The sequence below is a fragment of the Elephas maximus genome, chromosome 18 (genome assembly GCF_024166365.1).
Source record: "Elephas maximus indicus isolate mEleMax1 chromosome 18, mEleMax1 primary haplotype, whole genome shotgun sequence".
Taxonomy (NCBI): Eukaryota; Metazoa; Chordata; class Mammalia; order Proboscidea; family Elephantidae; genus Elephas; species Elephas maximus.
This window is the reverse complement of record NC_064836.1, coordinates 23,350,313-23,368,069: the sequence shown is the minus strand read 5'-3', so window position 1 is coordinate 23,368,069 and position 17,757 is coordinate 23,350,313. Positions and strand designations below refer to the sequence as shown.

General features: G+C 35.9%; 1 protein-coding gene across 5 annotated transcripts in view; it reads right to left on the bottom strand.

The window, feature by feature from the left end:
* RCOR3 (REST corepressor 3) overlaps positions 1–17,757 on the bottom strand; it is a 57,711-nt gene that overhangs the window by 16,244 nt on the left and 23,710 nt on the right. For all 5 annotated transcript variants that reach the window (XM_049858622.1, XM_049858623.1, XM_049858625.1 and 2 more), the window contains 2 exons: positions 11,824–12,042; positions 5,569–5,646 (listed from right to left, as the gene is read on the bottom strand). In XM_049858622.1, coding sequence (XP_049714579.1) covers positions 5,569–5,646; positions 11,824–12,042 — 297 coding nt within the window. The remainder of the gene's footprint in view (positions 1–5,568; positions 5,647–11,823; positions 12,043–17,757) is intronic.

Here is a 17,757-nt window from a genome sequence, read left to right as displayed (position 1 = left end):
ACAAAAATTCTCACATCTGGACCAACAAGCAACATCATGATAAACAGAGTAAAGACTGTAAGTTGTCAAGGACCTCATTTTACTTGGATCCACAATCAACATCCATGGAAGCAAAGTCAAGAAATCAAATGACGCACTGCATTAGGCAAATCTGCTGCAAAAACTTCTCTAAAGTGTTAAAAAGCAAAGATGTCATTTTGAGGACTAAAGTGCGCCTGTCCCAAACCACAGCATTTTCAATTGCCTCATGCATGAGAAACTAGACAATAAATAAGAACTGACACTTTTGAATTATGCTGTTGGTGAAGAATACTGAATATACCATGGACTGCCAGAAGAACGATCCAATCTCTCTTAGAAGAAGCACAGCCAGAATGCTCCTTAGGAGACTTTGTCTCAGGTACCTTGGACATGTTATCATGAGGGACCAGTTCATAGAGAAGCACATCACGCTTGGTAAAGCAGAGGGTCAGAGAAAAAGAGGAAGACCCTCAATGAGATGCACTGACACAATGGCTCCAACAATGGGCTAAAATATAGCAATGACTGTGATGATGGCACAGGACCAGGCAGTGTTTCATTCTGTTGTACAGATGATCACTATGAGTCGGAACTTCCTCAACGGCACCTAACAAAAAAATATAAGGTCCCCCCGCTTTGGAAAGGCAGTGAAAATGAAGGTTGGTAAGTTCACACTAAATTTAATTTGCAATCATTTTTCTGGGAGAGAGGGATGGGATGGCAAATGTATGATTATAACCAGAATAAGATTTTAAGCCTGGACAGCTGGGAGAAGTGTGATGCCATTAAGAACCTAGGAAGTCAAGAAATGCTGATTTGGGAGGTGTGAGAAGGTGAGGCTAAGATGAACTGAATTTGGGATACACTGAAAATGAGGTATTAGGTAGGACATTCAGGTGGAACTCCCACTGGAGGCTGTATTATATTAATTTATTCACGCAAAGGTTTGAGGACTTTCTATAAGGGAGTAAAATGGAGTCATATCTTACTCAGATGTGGGGTTCTAAAATCAGCCTGTGACTTAAATAAAGGTGTTTCTTCCCCCAAAATTACCCCTGAAGAATCCTTACAAAAGCAGCAATGGAGACAGGCACAGAGTCTCTCAATAAGTTAATGCAGTTAGGTATTCTTTTAGCATTGGAATGGACCACTAGTTTTTCAGGTGAAAACTGTTGGCTTGAATTTACAAAAGTGTTGTGTAGAAAAAAAATTCAAACATTAGATTCTCACTCAGTTCAACGAGATGCTCACATAGGAGGCATGTGGAAGCTAAGACTGAGTAAAGGAAGAGTAGGATTTACAGTTTCCAGCTCATAACTGCTCACTCTGGGCATACATTCAATAAATGCCATCCAGACAGAACTGCCAGCACTACTAAACTTGCTATTATTAAACACATTCTCTTTTTTATTTGGCTGAGTGCCTATGGTTGAATTTGTGTCATTTAAATATACACATGACGTGACTTTTAAACATTGAGTTGTGAGACTGTATGATATATCCAAGAGGGGGCGAGAGAGAAAGAAAGAAATTCTGAAGATAAAAGCTTAGAGAAAGTCCATATTTATATTTAAGTATAGAAAGGAAAATTACAGCTGAGAAGGGAACATAATAGTAATAAGAGAGAACTTAACCTCTCAAAAGTTAAAGAAAGAAAGATAGGTAGTCATCTATGTCAAAGGCTCAGAAAAAGGAGGAGGAGTTAAGAGTTGTGGAATTTGGTCATCATTGTCAACATTAACCTTTACAAAGCTTCAGTAGAAAAAATCCAAGGGGACGTTGACATTGTATAGGATTGAATAGTCTGTGTGACAAAACGGGAGCAGTGGAAGAGGGAGAAGTCTGAAGGAAAAAGAACAAAAAAAAATGTTTAATATACAGGATTCCTGCAAGTTACTGATTTTTATATTCTCTTTTAAACCCAAGAAACTTTGATAGAGATTTAATTTTAAGAAAGAAAAACTACAATACATCTAGAATCTAAAATCGCGTGGTATTTGTGGCTTGCTAGGTGGTACCACTGAGTAGGTGGTACCACTGAGTATATTCTTCTACAACGAACCCCAAACTGAATGCTGTTTTAAAATATAATAATGCAAAAGGCCCCAAAGAGCTTTCTAGAACAGTCTGTGTCATCCTTAGTGAATTCAGAATCTTTACAGCATCCTTTCCTAGCTAAACTAGCTTGTCTTCACATCTTTCCCATTCACACTATTAGAACTGGAAGAGTTGGGAAAGGATCATCAAGTTAAACCTTCTATCTAATACTGAAAATTCCATTCAGAGTCCCTAATAAAAGGATGCCATCCATCTCTGCACGAAAACATCAAAAGGTGGGGAAACTTCTAGCTTCAAAAGTACTCTTTTCTCAGCTGTAATTAGTCTTCGTTCCTGTGATTCATTAATTTCTTTGTCCCCACCTACCCACCTCCATCCAAAATAAAACAAAGCATAACAAAACGGACTATCCATTCTCCACCCCCAACACTCTTACATACTTTCAAAGAATCGCATTAATTTCTACTTTGAAATGTTCTTTGAGTTCATCATTTGCTGTCTATTCCTACAGCTAATACCCAATCCTACCTGACAGTCCTTCATCATTTCACTTTATTAATCACAAACTTAGCATTTTAGCAGCTATAGCTTCTCTGTTCTAATTTATTCTGCATAATACAGAAAGGATTATTTTCCTAAAATTAAAATTTTTCATTACAAACTACCTATATTGAAGAAATTAATACAGTTTTTCCATTTGACTGAATTAAAAAGGCAAATCTCTAGCTTTCACAAGGACTTTCATACTCTGGACCTTGCCCACTCATCCCTATCCTAAAGAAGCCTCTGCTCAACCTTATTCAACATCCCTCTCATAGGCTGCCTTCCGCAGAAGACAACATGCTTCTAGAAAAAAGATGGTTTTACACTTCCACTGAATTCTCAATATTAATTAGCACAATAATGAGCACATAACAAGTATGCAGGGAATACTTGTTGGCTGGTTTCTAAAAGTGCTTTTAATTTTCCCCACTGGATTTATATTTTGAATGTGCTGCTCAATATCAAACCACTGTTTATGTTATTCCTTCTGCCTGGAACACTCCCCTCTAAGAAGCAGTTCCTAATTATCCTAGCTAGAATGAATAATGCCCAACTCTGTTTTCGTGTAACGCTTTACTTACAAACCTATCATAAAACTTTTATCAGTCTGTCTTAAACATCTAGATTGATTTTTTTTTTTTAAAGAAGGTGGGAAAAGCCGCATCTTCTTCATTTTTATGTGTTTCCCCTGTCCCACACACTTCTCACAGTGCTTAACACAGCACCTTACACGAAATAGGTGATCAGTAAATACTTGTGGAAGTGAATGGGCTTTCTTCACCAAATTCTTCCCTAAATGAAAATAACAAATACAACCAAATTAATAAGTAAAGCATCTTAGTAACTGTTTACTTCCAGTTGAGTTACTTCATTTAATGACCTGTGTAATTATTCCAAAGGTTGTAACATGCATTGATTAGGTATGGTCTAACCTGAAGGTAAGGGATGAAAACAATGATTTCTCAAAGTCTATACTGTGATTGTTAATCTAGTATTTTGAAATACATATATTCATATTGTCCCTTACTCCCACAAAGCAATAGAAATATGATAAATATAAATACACCCTGGGCATTTTCTAGATGATAAAACATGTATGTTTTACAAGTCCTGTGAGTTCTATAAATCAACCTCAAAGTAATATTCAAACTTCAATGTATGGATGGCAGACTGTTAAGACTGTGGTTGTTTTATTTTGATCAGTTTTTATAATAAACCAAAATATATAATAAATATTTGATAACTTCTAAACCAATAATTACATTAAAACGTGAGAATCTAACATTCAGTTCTGCTATTATATAAAAATGTCCAAAAGTAAGAGGCAGCGTGATATACACTAACGTAAGATTACAACCGGGACTCTTAAAAATCTGAAATCGGGCCAGAGTCCGATCATTACTAGTCATGAGACCTTGAAGAAGTCAGTTAACTTCTTTGAGTCCCAGTTTCCTTATGTAAAATAATAGTATCTGCTCTACCTACTTCTCTGGATTTATGTGAAGCTGAAATGAGGTAGTATATGGGAAAGTTATAAAGTACTATTATACTTTCATGTCTTACTTTATATAATGTTAACAAGGCTGTCCTGTAATTTTCTGGAAATTTTGTTTAAGATCGGAATTATCCTTTCCTTGAACATTTGGTAGATTTGTCCAATAAAACTGTCTGGACTTGGTGTTTCTTGTGAGGAAGATTGCTAATTATTTCTTCAATTTATTTAATGATTATAAATTATTCAGGTTTTCTTTCTTTTTGAGACAATTTTGGTAAAACGTATTTTCCTAGGAATTTCTCCAATTTGTTTAACTTCTTGGCATAAAGCTCTTCTATCTTATTTAATTTTTCAATTTGCAATTATAGGCATTTAAAGTGTTTTGCTTATATGCATCTTCCAAATAAAAAAAAAATTAAAAATGATTTTTTGTTATAATAAGATCACATAAAGTAAAGTAATATTTTTGTATTACATTGTCCTTAAATAAATGTTACTAGAATGTCAGTTTACTTGTAGGTTTAGTATATTAGTATATACATTTTTCATTCTTTTAAATTATTTAACCCCTTGAAAGGGATTATTGAAAACAAAAACAACTTTTCATAATGATTCTTCCTTCCTGAAAGATTCTAATCATTAAGAACACATATTTCTGAAGCACTTTTCTTCTGCTTCCCCCCAGCCCCTCAAATGTATTTCATTTGTAGATATTTCAGTCAACTTACGATTTGGGAGGAAAAAAGTCCCATTAGAACCAAATAAGATTATTTGACTATTACATACATAGAAAGGCAAATCCAGGATATGAAGAATATTAAAAAAAAAAGATTTTATTATAGAAGCTCCTACAAAAAGACAGACTTGATTGGACCTTAAGGGCATTTAAGTAATCCTATAATTATCACAAATATTAGAAAACATATTTAGGTTTCACCTGAAATATAAATAAGACTTGAGAAAATGGTCAATCTACGTCTTGTTTTTAGATTTTATTTTCAGGGATATGAGTACATGGATGTCACTTTACATACTGAAATACTAATTGGAAATCTGAAACAAAAGACAAATACCTTAAAGTAAAAATTTACTAAAATTGTCAAGATGAGCTCCTGTTCTAGTGATCTTTTCCTTGCTGTCAAGACAAAACTGCGCTGGCTTACTCATCTGATGGCCCTCTAGTCTCACACGCACTGTGCCTCCTCATACAGCTGTTTTCTCTAATTACTCTGCTTGATGTGAACTGTCAGGAGCAGGAAAGAAATGGTTTAAGCACAAAATCATTAGTCAACTCACAAAAGGCCAACTATCTACATGCCAAAATGGACTGATTTATATTATGAATCCTGCAAAGTATTAATAACACATGTGACCCGAACAGTAGTTGAACACTGGACAACTCAAAGAACAGAGTTCCACCACTTAATCACATGTATTCTTCAAAAACATACCTCAGGAGGTTTGAATTCTTCAATTCCACCTTCCATTTTCTGTTTAAGTGCACTGTTAACTTGCTTAGCATTCTGAACCTTCAATAAAATAATCCAAAATGTGAATCAGATCACTTAGTACTTAGGTAAATATCTGACTACTCAATAGATAAAAAGGGTAACCAAAACCCTCTTCAATTTTATTTCAAGAAGATACATTTAACACTTAAGAGTACGACACATCACTCATTCAACTAATATACACATCAACTAATAGACAAAGGCTGTAAGTTACAGTCCCTGAATAGCTTTTAACAATGTCTCTTATAACCAAAGACAAGTGGCACATATAGAAATTAAATTCCATCAGTATGTCTCATTACCATAATGTTTTCACCAAATAACATTTATTCTGCTGCTACTAATGAAGGTGGCAATATTGTTTATGATGTACACAAACATCATTCTCAGTGCTTTATATGTAATAAATCACTTAATCCCCAAAACCTTATAAAGTAAGTAAAATCAGCTCTGCTATAACTCGACACAAACATTCTTTAAAAGTCATCATACTATACAAATTCCACAAAGAAAGGGACATAACACCCAAAACTTTGTCAATGATACATAAAAAGAACCTAATAAAAATGGTAGCACACTTACATACATGATAAATAGTACAAAAATTCATAAATACTTTCCATGATAAATAGTATAAAAATTCATAAATACTTTTCATGATAAATAGTATAAAAATTCATAAATACTAGAATAAAGATGGCATTGTATCTTGAAAAAGACCTTCAGTTTGCTTCTGAAGTGGGCATAGAAATGGTCACAGCTTGTGAGTTACTGTAAAATGGCGGAAGGAGGGTTATCAGAAAAAAAGTTTTAACACCAGATGTGGATGTGTGTGGCTCATAACCCACATGGTGAACTGAAGTAACTGGTAGACATCTGACCAGGGGTGGATTAACCAATAAGCAAGATAAGCATAGGCTTACTTGTGCTTACTTACTAATCTGTAAGGAACAATTTCACATTTTTTCACCACATCAAACATTCTGCTTCAAGGTACGGCTAGCATCTGTCTCTCTCCCAACCCTGCAACACCTTCCTACTGAATCAAAGCCTTACTGGGTGGATGACCCAGTAAGCAAGGTAAACCCGGGCTTACTTGCATGTACTTTCTAATCTGTGATGAACAATTTCACACAGGATTTCATCACATCAGGATTAATCTGCCCCTGCATTTGAGGTATTTGTACACACACATTCTATATATTCATACCCAGCTCAGTTTAGCAGGGTACAGTTTTTCACTGATAATATTACCCATAAACAAACACAAAATTCACATTATGCTCAAACTCTTCCCTAGTATATTAACTGTGCTGGGACAAATTCATGTTTTCAAAATAAGCATTACAGCAGAACTGACTACTTCTATTACAACCATTTTACAGATGGGAAATGTAGGGCATAGAGAAGTTAAGAAATTTTTCCCAGGTCACAGATACAAGAAGTAGAACCCAAATTTGAACCATACCAATTTTCTACTAGAAATACTGTTAGTTTCCACTTAGAATATTAAGGACTGGGATTTTTTTTCACTTACTTTCTTTTCCTGTGTTTGTTATTTTTCACTATAAGCAATCAAACATTTATAAAATGACTTGTGAATTTTTTTTTTTCACCAGAGATCTTAAAAACACAACTAAAATGTATAAATCTCGGATGGCACCACGGTGGTGAGGTGGTTGGCATGTCAGACAGACACATGGAGATAAAATATAGTCTCAGTCCCTGAGGAATTCACAGGTTAAGTGGAGAGATGAATAAATATAAAAGTACGATAAATGTCAAAACACCTAACTAGATGTGCAGAGAGGGAAAAAGAGAATAAGTGTGTTTGTGCATGTGTCGGTGAGCAGGCAGTGATGAAGATTAGGGAAGGTTTTTCAGAGATGACACCTAAACTGAGTTCTAAAGGATTACTAAGCATTAAATACGCAGACAATGTTGGGGGTGGGGAATGCATTCCAAGCAGAATAGCATTTAGGAAGACAGGAAGGCCCTAATGTATGGGCAAGAAGTCAGTCTGGGGCTAGAAAAGGGGTTTAAATTTTGCCTAAGACTGTTGGAAATCTAAAGGATTTTTAAGCAAGGGAGCAACATGACCATCTTGGCCTTTTAGAAAGATCATTCCAGTAATAATGTAGAGAAAGAAATGTGGTAAAAGAGGATTAATTTAACAATTAATTTAATAATCCAGATGAGAAATGTTGAGGACTTTTAATTAAAGCAGTAGGAATGAAGAAGTAGTGGTGGTGTACACAGCCAAGTTAAAGAAACAACTTGGAAACAAAATTAAGATGTCTTTGTAAACACTTGATTGTGGAAAATTAAGGAGGAGGAATCAAGGATAACTCCTGGGTCACTGGCTTAGTAACTGACTGTATGTGGTGCTAGTCACCAAGAGAAAACATGCAAAAAGAAGAACAGAACTAGGGTGGGTGTGGAATAATTCAGTTTGGACATTCTATATGAGATGCTCTTGGGATATAAAAGTAACAATAGCTAGCAGAGTTTGTAACTCACGAGTGCAAACCTTCACTATGTCACATATCAAATGAATAATCAAGAAAGGAGCTTAAAGCTTAAAAAAAAAGTTCTTTTAGTAACAAATGTTGTAGTGGTTAAGTGCTATGGCTGCTCACCAAAAGGTCAGCAGTTCAAATCTACCAGCCACTCCTTGGAAACTTCTACTCTGTCCTCTAGGGTCACTAGGAATTGGAACTGACTCGACAGCAATGGGTTTGGTTTTCGTTCTTTTTTTAATCCATTGCTAGTGGGAACGCAAAATGGTGCACCCATTGTGGAAAACACTGTGGCAATGCCTCAAAAAACTAAAACAGAACTACCATGTGAGCCAACAATTCCACTCCTGAGTATACACCCATAACACTTGAAAGCACAGACTCAAACAAAGGCTTGTATATGTATGTTCACTGCAGCACTATTCACAATAGCCAAAAGGTGGAAAAAGCCTAAATGCCTATCAACACATGAATAAAAGCCAGTGCTGTTGAGTCGATTCCGACTCATAGCGACCCTACAGGACAGAGTAGAACTGCCCACACATGAACAGATAAACAAAATGTGGTACCTACACACGATGGACTACTACTCAGCCAGAAAGAGAAATGATTCACGCTACAACACGGATGAAGATCAAAAACCTTATGCTCAGTGAAATAAGTCAATCACAAAAGGAGAAATACTGTATGATCTCATTTATACAAAAAGGCAAGAACAGGCAAAAGTACAGTGGCCAAAGTTTCTTAGTGGTTACCAGGGGTGGGAGGGAGAGAGGAAAGAGGGGTTACTGCTTATGGAGTACTGAGTTTCAGTTTACGGTGATGGAAAAATTGCATTGCTTAAGGGGAGGGCTGCACAGCCAATTAATGTCAATAAGCTGTACACCTGTAAAAAGCTGAATGAGCAAAAGTTGTGTGATACATATATTTAAAACAACAAAAAGAAGTGTAGCGCCTGAGTGTGGTTATGTACAACCAACCACCTCATGGGATTTGTTTCTCGGTTTGGAGGTTTAGGGTCAGGGTTTCATGGGATATCTCAGATAATTGGCCTAATAACATGTTTAATGTTTCTGTTCTACTCCCTCATTTGTTGTGTAGGGCCTGGGGTCTTAAAAACTTGCAAGCAGCCATCCAATGTACAACAACTGTTCTCTACAGAGGAAGAAGGAGAGTCATAAATAGGAGGAGGAAACAATATGTGGATAATTGCCTCCATGAACAACTGCCTCCTTTGCCATGAGACAGAACAACTGGATGGTGCCTGGCTACCATTAATGAACATTTTGGACAAAGATTCTACAGAAGAATCCTGATCAAAAGGGGGAAAACGCAGAACAGAATTTCAAATTCTCATGGACTCCAGGCTTTCTGAAGACACAGAGGCTGGATGAACCCCTGAAACTACTGCCCTAAGATAATCTTTAAACCTTAAACCAAAAATATCCCTTAAAGTCTTCTAAAAACCAAACAACTTAATAAAGAATGTCTTCCTTGAGCATTACACTCTTAAGATCTGTCTATACGGGATCAAACTGACAACAGCAACTTGAAAGATCAGACAGGAATCTTATGGGGCAGTGAGTTTATGTTAATGGGGGAGGAACAACTCAGAAAAGGAAGGTGAGAATGTACTCAATGTCACTGAATGATGTATGCAGAAACGTGAATTGGTGTAAAGTTTTCATAGTGCATATTCTCAACAACAAATGAAATAAATTATTATTTTTTTTAAATCTCTTTTTAAAAGTCAATAAAAATAGTCCACAGTGTAGAAGTAGTAGTACTGAGGATGAAGTTCATACTGAATGAGCACATTTTATTCATCACTAGAAAAAAAAAAAACTGAATACTTTATTAATATTGTAGGCAAAGCTTTTTTAGAAGTTTTCCAAAGAGAAGGAGTGCTGTGGTTAGAAGATGGGAGTCCTCTTTAAGCATTGATGGTTTGACTAAAGACTAAGCATTCAATCAAATGTATACTTAAGAGAGTCCAGTGTCATAAAAGTCCAGGGAAAGGAATTCTGAGAATGAAGAAATGGTTGACAGTGTCAAATATTACTGAGCAGTGAAGGGAGATAAGAACAAGGAAGAGTGCAGTAGACCTGGCAACTTGTTCATAAACAATCTTAAAATAGCTTTTTCAGTGGTACAACTGGGATGGATGTGGGGGCAGAAACTAGATTTCAAAGGGTCAGGGAATAAATGCTAGTAAGAAAGCACAGGCAGCTAACGCGGTATATTGTAATACTAACTCTAAGTAGATCGTGGTAAGCTAAAGATGTATACTGTACTTCTTAGAGAAACTACTAAAAAAAATGCAAAGAGATAGCTGAAAATATAAATATGATCATGTTATACCGCTCTTTGAAGACTTCTGTGGTTTCCTAACTCAGGATGAATTTCAAGTTTCTTAACATGGCCTTCTTGTAAGTCCTACATGATTAGTCCCTGTCTACCTCTGCTGTAGCCTGCTAAATTCAAGCGGAAACGAATGAAGAGCTTTAAGGTGAGCGACCTTGATCGGACCGATGTTTTAAAAAGACAACACTGGCAACAATGTTAACATGGAGCCGAAGAAGTGGACAGCAAGGAGAATCAACAGGACAGTTACTGTCAGACAAAAGGTGATAAAGGGACTAAATAAGGGCATTAGTGATGGGATAAAAACGAGGGGATTGATTTAAAGGAAATTTCAGAGTTAAAACTCATATAACTTAGTTACTGCTTGGGTTTGTGGTGGGTGAGTGATAATGGTAAAAAAGAAATCAAAGATGATTCTGACATTTTGACAGATAGGGAACAGAGGAAAAAAGTCTTCAGAGGAAGATGAGGTATCTGGCAGACAACTGAAATATAGCTATGGAGCTCAGGAGAAAAGTCGGAACTTGAGATGTAGATTCAGCAATCACTCCTGTATTGTGTGGGGTTGGTTGATATAGGCAAGGAAAATACAAGTACCTAGATTTAAGGGAAAGGGAAAACAAGAACAACAAGAAGAAAAACCAACCAACCAAAAAACAGGAAAAGAGTGCTTGCTTACTATGTGCCAGGCATTTTTAAAGCACTTACACATTATCTCATTTAATTTCTCCCAAATACCATACTATTATCCTCATTTTCCAGATGAGGAAACTGAAGCTAAGAGAAGTTAAATGGTTCCCCTAAGGTTGTATAGTAAGTAAATGGTATAAGCCAGGGTTAGAATGTAGGCTCATTGACTCTTGATCCTGACTCTTAACTACTACCTAGTTATGATGACTGTACTCTTAACAATACTACCAGTAGTAATACTAGTACTAGCACTACGGATGATGATGATTAGCATTCACACTGTACCAAACACTGTGTTAAACAACTTACATGTATCATCTCAAATAATTTCCAACAAAAGAAGGGTGATTACCATCCCCAATTTCATAAATAAGAAAAGGAAACTGAAGCTTAGAGAGGCTATATAATTTGCCCAAGATCAGAGAGCTAACAATGCTAGGATTCAAATCTAAAACAGAAAGACAGGGGCCATCTTATCATTTGTAAAAAAAAAAGGTAAATTTTAAAGAATAAACCTTATGTAAATCTGTGGCTGAGAAAATATGTAAACAACTGAATGCAATCTAGGTAAAAGCAGATAACCATAACGGAGTCATAAAAATACGTGATTTTGATAAAATACCTGACGTTTTAGAGAAATCAATTCCATGTCCAGTTGCCTCAGGATGGTGTTGGCTGCATTGGGACTACAGGAAACAGCTACCACATCTTCTTGGGTTAAATACATGCCCTTAGGTGGACGGCACTTAGAACGCTGAGAATGATGGCGATGCTGTAAACTCTGATACTCTCTCCTTCCCAGTCCAATCTTGCTAGTTTGGACAGGTTGTTCAGTATTACCCTAAGGGAATAAAGATACAATAATAGGTCATTTGGTATTTTACAAATGTATAAATTGAATTCAGTCTATTACTAGTAGAAGTATCTGTTGCACTAAGCATCCCTAAAAATACTTTTAATCAATTATATTACATACAAGTCCAAACATGCACACACACAGAGCACTTACCAACCAGGGAAGGGGGAATGGGGAAAGGGACGACACCAAACAGCATAAAATATCCTTGATTAATCCACTCAATCAAATGATCGGTTTCTAGACCCAGAGGACTACGAATAAATGAAAACAAATAAACTGAATCTAAACTATTCCTGTTTGCTTCAAGATGAGATAAATTTTCCCTCTGCAATAAAGGGGGAAAACAGTATAGCTTATTAATGCTAAGTTTTTAAAGAAAGTTAAAAAGGAAAAGGGGGTGAATTATGAATTATGTATAGATTAGATAGTTGGCAAAAAGAAGTAACATTTCATTCTTATTTTAGAGCTGCTGAAAGAGAACTATGCCTCTAAAGGTAAAAAGAACACAAAATTATCTTAACTCTGACAACATTTCTAAACTCCAAGGCCATTTATCTATAAATAAAAAATGTGAATTTATACCTCAGAAGAGGTCACGAAAGCTCTAATGATAAACATAAGATCTTAAGTAGCATTTCACTATTACTTGTAGTATTTCTTTTTTTTAAAAATAATTTTTATTTTAACGTACCATTACATAAGGTTTTTTTTTCTTAATTTCAACCATTTTTAGGTGTACAATTCAGTGATATTAGCTATATTCTTCTTGTTGTATAACAATCACCACCACCTGTTTGCAAACTTTTTGTCACCCTCAGCAAAACCTCTGTGCCCCTTATGCAATGTCCTCATCTTCCCCTCCCACCTGCTCCTGGTAACCACTAATTACTCTGGTCTCTATGCTTTTGCCAATTCTGGATATTTAATTTAAATGGGATTAAACGATACTCGTTCTTTTATGTCTGACTTATTTCACTTAGCATAATGTTTTCATAGCATGTATCAGAATTTCATTTCTCTTTATGGCTGAATTACTTGCAGTATTCTGAAAGAGTGACATAATCAATGTTTCCGTGCTTCTGGGACGTTAGAAACTAATGTTCATTAGTTTGGTTATATTTCACAGAATAGATTTAATAACCCAATTCTTTGGAAAAGGAGCTCTGGATAAAACGTTTAAAACAACTGCATATTGAAGAAGCATGATCCACTTCATTGCTTAAAACCTAACCCAAAGGAACATCGTGGGTTTGATGTTCTGGGAAACTCCTCAAATTGTAGCACTCCTAATATTGCTGGATCAAGTATTTTAAAAAAATCTCTTAAAATTCAGCGCTGAGCTGGCAGGAAGTAAGGAAATTTCTCAGATGCCAGAAATAACAAGGAAGCAGGAATCCAGAGGGATAAGTGCATATGCAGGAGCTGGCCTCTGCCTAATGCTAGGATTCAGGGGACATGGGTAGTGCACAGGAGACAGTGCTGTTAACTCTGGTAGGGGAGCTCCATCACTGCATGATGTAGCAACAATAACACTGCCCTGCAGACAGAGAGGAGGATTAAAGGGAGTCATGCCTAGCTTACCCTTGGCTGGGTAGAAAGGAAAGAAAACATAAAGAGTCTCGCCTGAGATCCCTAACCACAGAGTTACATTCGGGCAGATCTGGGGCCTGAATTTATATGAGCTGTCTGGCCCCTTCAAACCCCCAAGTCAAAAATCTAGTTGAAAGTGACAGGCTGGCAGTGCCTGTAGATCCTCTCTAGATGAATATACTTTAAACCCGGTTCTCAAAAATTTTCCACAAATAATGTTTTATGAAAATGAGTTTACAACAAGAAATTGCTAAACACATGAAGAAACGAGCCCCAAAAGTGAGAGACAGCAAAATTACACCTACAAAGGTCAAAGATATTAGAATTACTGGATACAGAGAATAAAATTAAGGTGTTATATGTGTGTAAAGAAATAAAATACAGAATTGAAAATACGATGATGGAAGAAGAGTCTATCGAAACTGATCGGGCAGAAATTCAAAAGAGCCGAACAGAACATTGTCTTAGTCATCTAGTGTTGCTATAACAAAGAGAAATTCAGGCTACAAGTCCAAATTCAGGGCATCAACTCCAGGGGAAGGCTTTCTCTCTCTGTTGGCCTTCTTATCCTTGTTCCCCTGCACTAGGAGCTTCTCCATGCAGGGACCCCGGGTCCAGAGAACACCCTCTGCTGCTGGCACTGCTTTCTTGGTGGTATGAGGTCCCCCTGTCTCTCTGCTCACTTCTCTCTTTTACATCTCAAGAGATTGCCACAAGACACAATCCAATCTTGTAGATTGAGTCCTGCCTCACTAACACAACTGCCGCCCATCCTCCCTTATTAACATCATACAGGCAGGATTTACAACATACAGGAAAATCATACAATACCAGGAATCATGGCCCAGCCAAATTGATATGCACATTTTTGGGGGGACATAATTCAATCCATGACAAACATCTAGAAATAAAAAATATTATAAACAGATTAGGAACTCAAGTGATGGGTTAATAAGCAGATTAGACAGAGGTCAAAAGAAAAAATATATATATATATGAAAAAAATGCCTATAATTGAAAGAAAATACCCACAACTGAAACCCCCTTGGATAAAAAACTCTTAGCAAACTAAGAAAAGAACTGAGTTTGTGTAAAATTGGGATTATATGTTTCTTTAGACAGAAAGATAAAAAGATGAAAAAAATAAGTGGTTAAGAGACACAGATGATAGATACAACTTGAAATTCCAACATATTTCTAAAAGGAGTTGCCAAGGAAAAGGATAGAGAAGACGAGGGAGAAACAATATTCAAAGGGTCAACAACTGAGAATTTTAGAGAATTTAAGACCTAAGATTCAGGAAGTAAAGTGAATCCCAGGCAGGCAAATACCAAACAAAAGAAAGATGTTAAGAGAATGCTTCTTAGCTCAAGTAAATACCTGAGACTAAATGGGCAGCTCCTGTCTGAAGGTGAGATGAGAAGGCAAAAAGGGACAGGAGCTGGTTGAAAGGGGACAGGAAATCTGGGATGGAAAGGAGGAGTGTGCTGTCACATTACAGGAAGAGCAACTAGGGTCATATAACAATGTGTGTATAAATTTTTGTATGAGAAACTAACTTCAACTGTAAACTTTCACTTAAAGCACAACAAAAAAAGGAAAAAAAAGATGCTAACACTATATCAGGCAGAAAATAGTCTTTCAGGCAGAAGTCATCACAAGAGATGAAAGGGTCACTACATATTGATAAAACGTTCAATTCACCAGCAAGATATAATAATTCTACACTTGTTTTTAGACACCTAATAACAAGAAACAAAAAAAAACCAAACCCAGTGCCGTCGAGTTGATTCCAACTCATAGAGACCTAATGACAAGAGCTTCAAAAAATACAAAAAAAATTTCACTTCTCAATAATTGATCAGGTAAGCAAACAAACATAAACAAAAACCAAATTATCAAGTAGGTAAGCAGTAAGAACACAGATTTCAACCATAGCTTAAACGAACAAATGCAAAGAAAACCCTGTAACCAATACACCCACTCCCCACTTATCAACATGGTTAGGGACCAAAGACCACGTTGTTATGAAAAAATCAATGTTATGTGAAAATGGAGGCTTGACCATATCAGATCACAAAATGATGGATGACTACATCATTATATAACTGCCAAATTACATCATTACGTAACTGCCAAATCACTGAGAATCATGCTTTGACATATAATCTTAACCATCACATCCAGAGTTAAACTCACCTCACAACTCAGCATTCATTACTGCCAGACAGACGTTCATCATTAACATGGAAAGCTGGGTAATAGATTTTTTTTACTACTGTTGTAAATGAGAAATGTCAGATTCTGAGATAACGGTGAGGGGTAGGTGTAATTAGAATATACATTCTTCTCAAGCACACATGGAAAAACATTTATAAAAATTCCATATTCTCGGCTTGGAGGTTTTAAAATATGTCATTAAAGTCCTCAATACTCTGCCATCAAAAAAATGAGGTCAATATGCCTTCCCCTTAATTCTGGACTTGCTTATAGCCAGAAGAATGCAGTAGAAGTAATGCTGAGTAACTTCCAAGGTTGAGTCAGAAACAGCTGAGTAGCTTCCACAAGGCAGAAGGGCTTTGGGGATGATTACTTCGGGAGAAACCAGCCACCATGGTAAGAAGACAGATTACTTAACGCAGATTACTCAAGCTGGAGAGGCCACATATAGCTGGCTCCAATACAGCCCAGCTGAGCTCCCAGTTGACAGCTAACATCAACCAGCAGCCATGTGAGGAAGCCATCTTGGTCTTCCAGGTCAATTAAGCCTTCAGATGACTGCAGCTCCAGCCAATATCTGATTGCAACTGAATGAGAGACCCCAGGCAAAAACTGCACAGACAAGCCCTTTCCAAATTCCTAACTCACAAAACTGTGAGCAAAATAAAATGATTGTTATAAGGCACTGAATTTTAGGGTAATTCATTATATAGCAAGAATAACTGGAACACAGATCATAAAATACGTCTCAACAAATTTCAAAGAATTGTTGTCATAAAACAAAGTCAGAACCAAAAACAAACAAAAGTTGGAAATTAAACATGCAAACAGAAACTCACTTCTGAATAACCTATGGGTCAAAGATGAAGTCATAACAGGAATTTAAAAACATAAACAACAAATGTTGATGAAAATAACTATATATCAAATTCTGTGGGATTCAGCTAAAGCAGTAGTTAGAAATTTAGAAGCTTAAATACCATATGACAATAATTTGAAAAATATGTATGTGAAACTGAGAAAGTCCCAGAAAATTATAAGTAAACACAATAGATTCCAAAAGAAATTAAAAATCTGAATGTTCTTTATACTCACTAAAGAAATTAAATAAATAATTAAAAGCCTTTCCTCAAAGAAAGCTCTAGGCCTACCTAGACAGTTTTACAGGAAAGTTTTAGCAAACATTAAAGAAACATATAATTCCAATTTTACACAAACTCAGAGAATAAAAAAACTGATATTTATCCAGCTCATCACAGGAGATTAGTATAACACTGTACCAAACCGAGCAAGGAAAGTATAAGAGTAAAAATACAGCCCAATCTCAATTATAATAATATAAAAATTCTAAATAAAATACCAGCAAACTATAAAAAAGAAAAAGCATCTGATAATATTTAACAGCCCTCTGTTAAAAAAAAACTCTAAGTAAACTAACCACAGACTTGATGGCAAATTCTTTTATCTGATAAAACATACCTATATAAAAAAAATTCAATGAACAACTTACTTGATGGTAAAACAAAAATCATTCCCTTTAAAGAAAGGAATAACATAAAAATGTCTGTTATCATAACTTCTATTCAACACTATACTAGTGATCCTAACCAGCAGTTCAATGAGGAGAGGAAAAGTATAAATATTGAAAACAACCAAAATTGCTATTTTTCTCAGGTACTATAAATCTCCACAGGGGGAAAAAAAAATCCAAAAAAAAATTACACAAATGTTTCACTTCTCCCCAGTTGAGACACAGATTCAATGTAAAATCCTAGTAGGACTGCTCTAGGAATCTGGTAAGACTGATGAGCAAAAGACCATCAAGTAGTGATATTTGTCCTAGCAGCTATCAAGACTTATTATAAGCCTATATTAATTAAGACATTG